General features: G+C 49.5%; 1 protein-coding gene across 1 annotated transcript in view; it reads left to right on the top strand.

Moving 5' to 3' along the window:
* GRIPAP1 (GRIP1 associated protein 1) overlaps nucleotides 1-1,431 on the top strand; it is a 38,210-nt gene that overhangs the window by 29,606 nt on the left and 7,173 nt on the right. The window contains exons 21-22 of the mRNA XM_023519039.1: nucleotides 746-868; nucleotides 986-1,079. Coding sequence (XP_023374807.1) covers nucleotides 746-868; nucleotides 986-1,079 — 217 coding nt within the window. The remainder of the gene's footprint in view (nucleotides 1-745; nucleotides 869-985; nucleotides 1,080-1,431) is intronic.

The raw sequence follows: 1,431 nt of genomic DNA, 5'->3' as shown, positions 1-1,431 counted from the left end.
GAGGTTACTGTGAGCTGTGATGCCAGGCATTCTAAGCAGGGGGACAGCTTGAGGCTCTGTCTCCAAAAAAAAAAAAAAAAAAAAAAGAAGTCACATTTTCACCATCCAGAGATCACCATTATAAATGCTTAGTTCATACCCTTCCAGATCTCTTTTCTAGACTTAATTGAGTTTATGAGTAACCTGTTTTTGTTTAGCTGATCTCTCTACCTTCCCGATTTGGTAAATTTTCATGTCATCTAATACTTTGACCTTAATCAGGTTTCTCTAACTTGGCCCCAAAATGCCAGTTTCAGAGCACGTGCTGCATCTGGTTGTTTTTGTCCCTTAAAGTCTCGTTAATCTAATGTGGTCCCTTTTTCCCTAAGACTAACTTGTTGAAGTAACCATCCCCGTTGACCTGCTGGAAGTATCCCACCCTTGGATTTTTCTCTTGGCTTCTTAGTGATATCATTTAGCTTGTTCCTCTTCATTCTAGTTTTCCTATCAACTGGAAATTAGATCTCATTTGCTACAGGATCTCCCTTAATCCTCTCTGTTAGGCTCTGATGTGGTTACTATACCCCACTTTGGCAAAGGGGAATACAGAGTCTCTGAGGATGCTAAAATGGACCCATATTCACCACTGCAGAGCTCATACTCTCTCACCCACCTCCAGCCTGATTCTCCCCCTCAGCTCCTGACTGCTGCCTGAGATGGGTGGCACTGAGCCTGGGGCTAACCTCTCCCCTTCTCTTTCCTGCAGTCCTTATCTAGCAGCCCTCAGGCCCAGCCTCCTCGGCCAGCAGAGCTGTCAGATGAGGAAGTGGCTGAACTTTTTCAGCGGCTGGCAGAGACACAGCAGGAGAAATGGATGCTGGAGGAGAAGGTGCTGTCTTTCTGCCTGTTCGTCCCCACTTGAAGTGGGGGGGATGTCTGATGGGCCCCTCCTCATGTGTGAACATGCTCAGTCGAGAGGTCTGAGGTGGGCTGGGCCATCTTGCAGGTGAAACACCTGGAAGTGAGCAGCGCTTCCATGGCAGAGGACCTCTGCCGGAAGAGTGCCATCATTGAGACCTACGTCATGGACAGCAGGATTGGTCAGTGCCTCATCCCCAGCTATCAGCCCTGTTTTAGCCTTCACCTGGCCCTCCCTTTCCATTGTTCTATGCTGTGGTTTCTGTCCTTCTCTCCTCTTGGGACTCAGTGAAGCTAATGACAAGACTGCTGTGACCTGGGCTGGGTGTGGTGGCTCACGCCTGTAATCCTAAGCACTCTGGGAGGCGGAGGTGGGTGGATTGCCTGAGCTCACAGGTTCAAGCAAGAGTGAGACCCTGTGTCTGAAAAAAAATGGCCAAGGCTCGGCGCCTATAGCTCAACTGGCTAAGGCGCCAGCCACGTACACCTAAGGTGATGGGTTCAAATCCCCAGCCCGGACCCGCCAAACAACAA

This window comes from Otolemur garnettii, unplaced genomic scaffold (genome assembly GCF_000181295.1).
Source record: "Otolemur garnettii isolate 467f Iridium unplaced genomic scaffold, OtoGar3 scaffold00153, whole genome shotgun sequence".
NCBI lineage: Eukaryota > Metazoa > Chordata > Mammalia > Primates > Galagidae > Otolemur > Otolemur garnettii.
The sequence above is the reverse complement of the archived record's forward strand: the minus strand, read 5'-3'. Positions and strand labels throughout refer to the sequence as shown.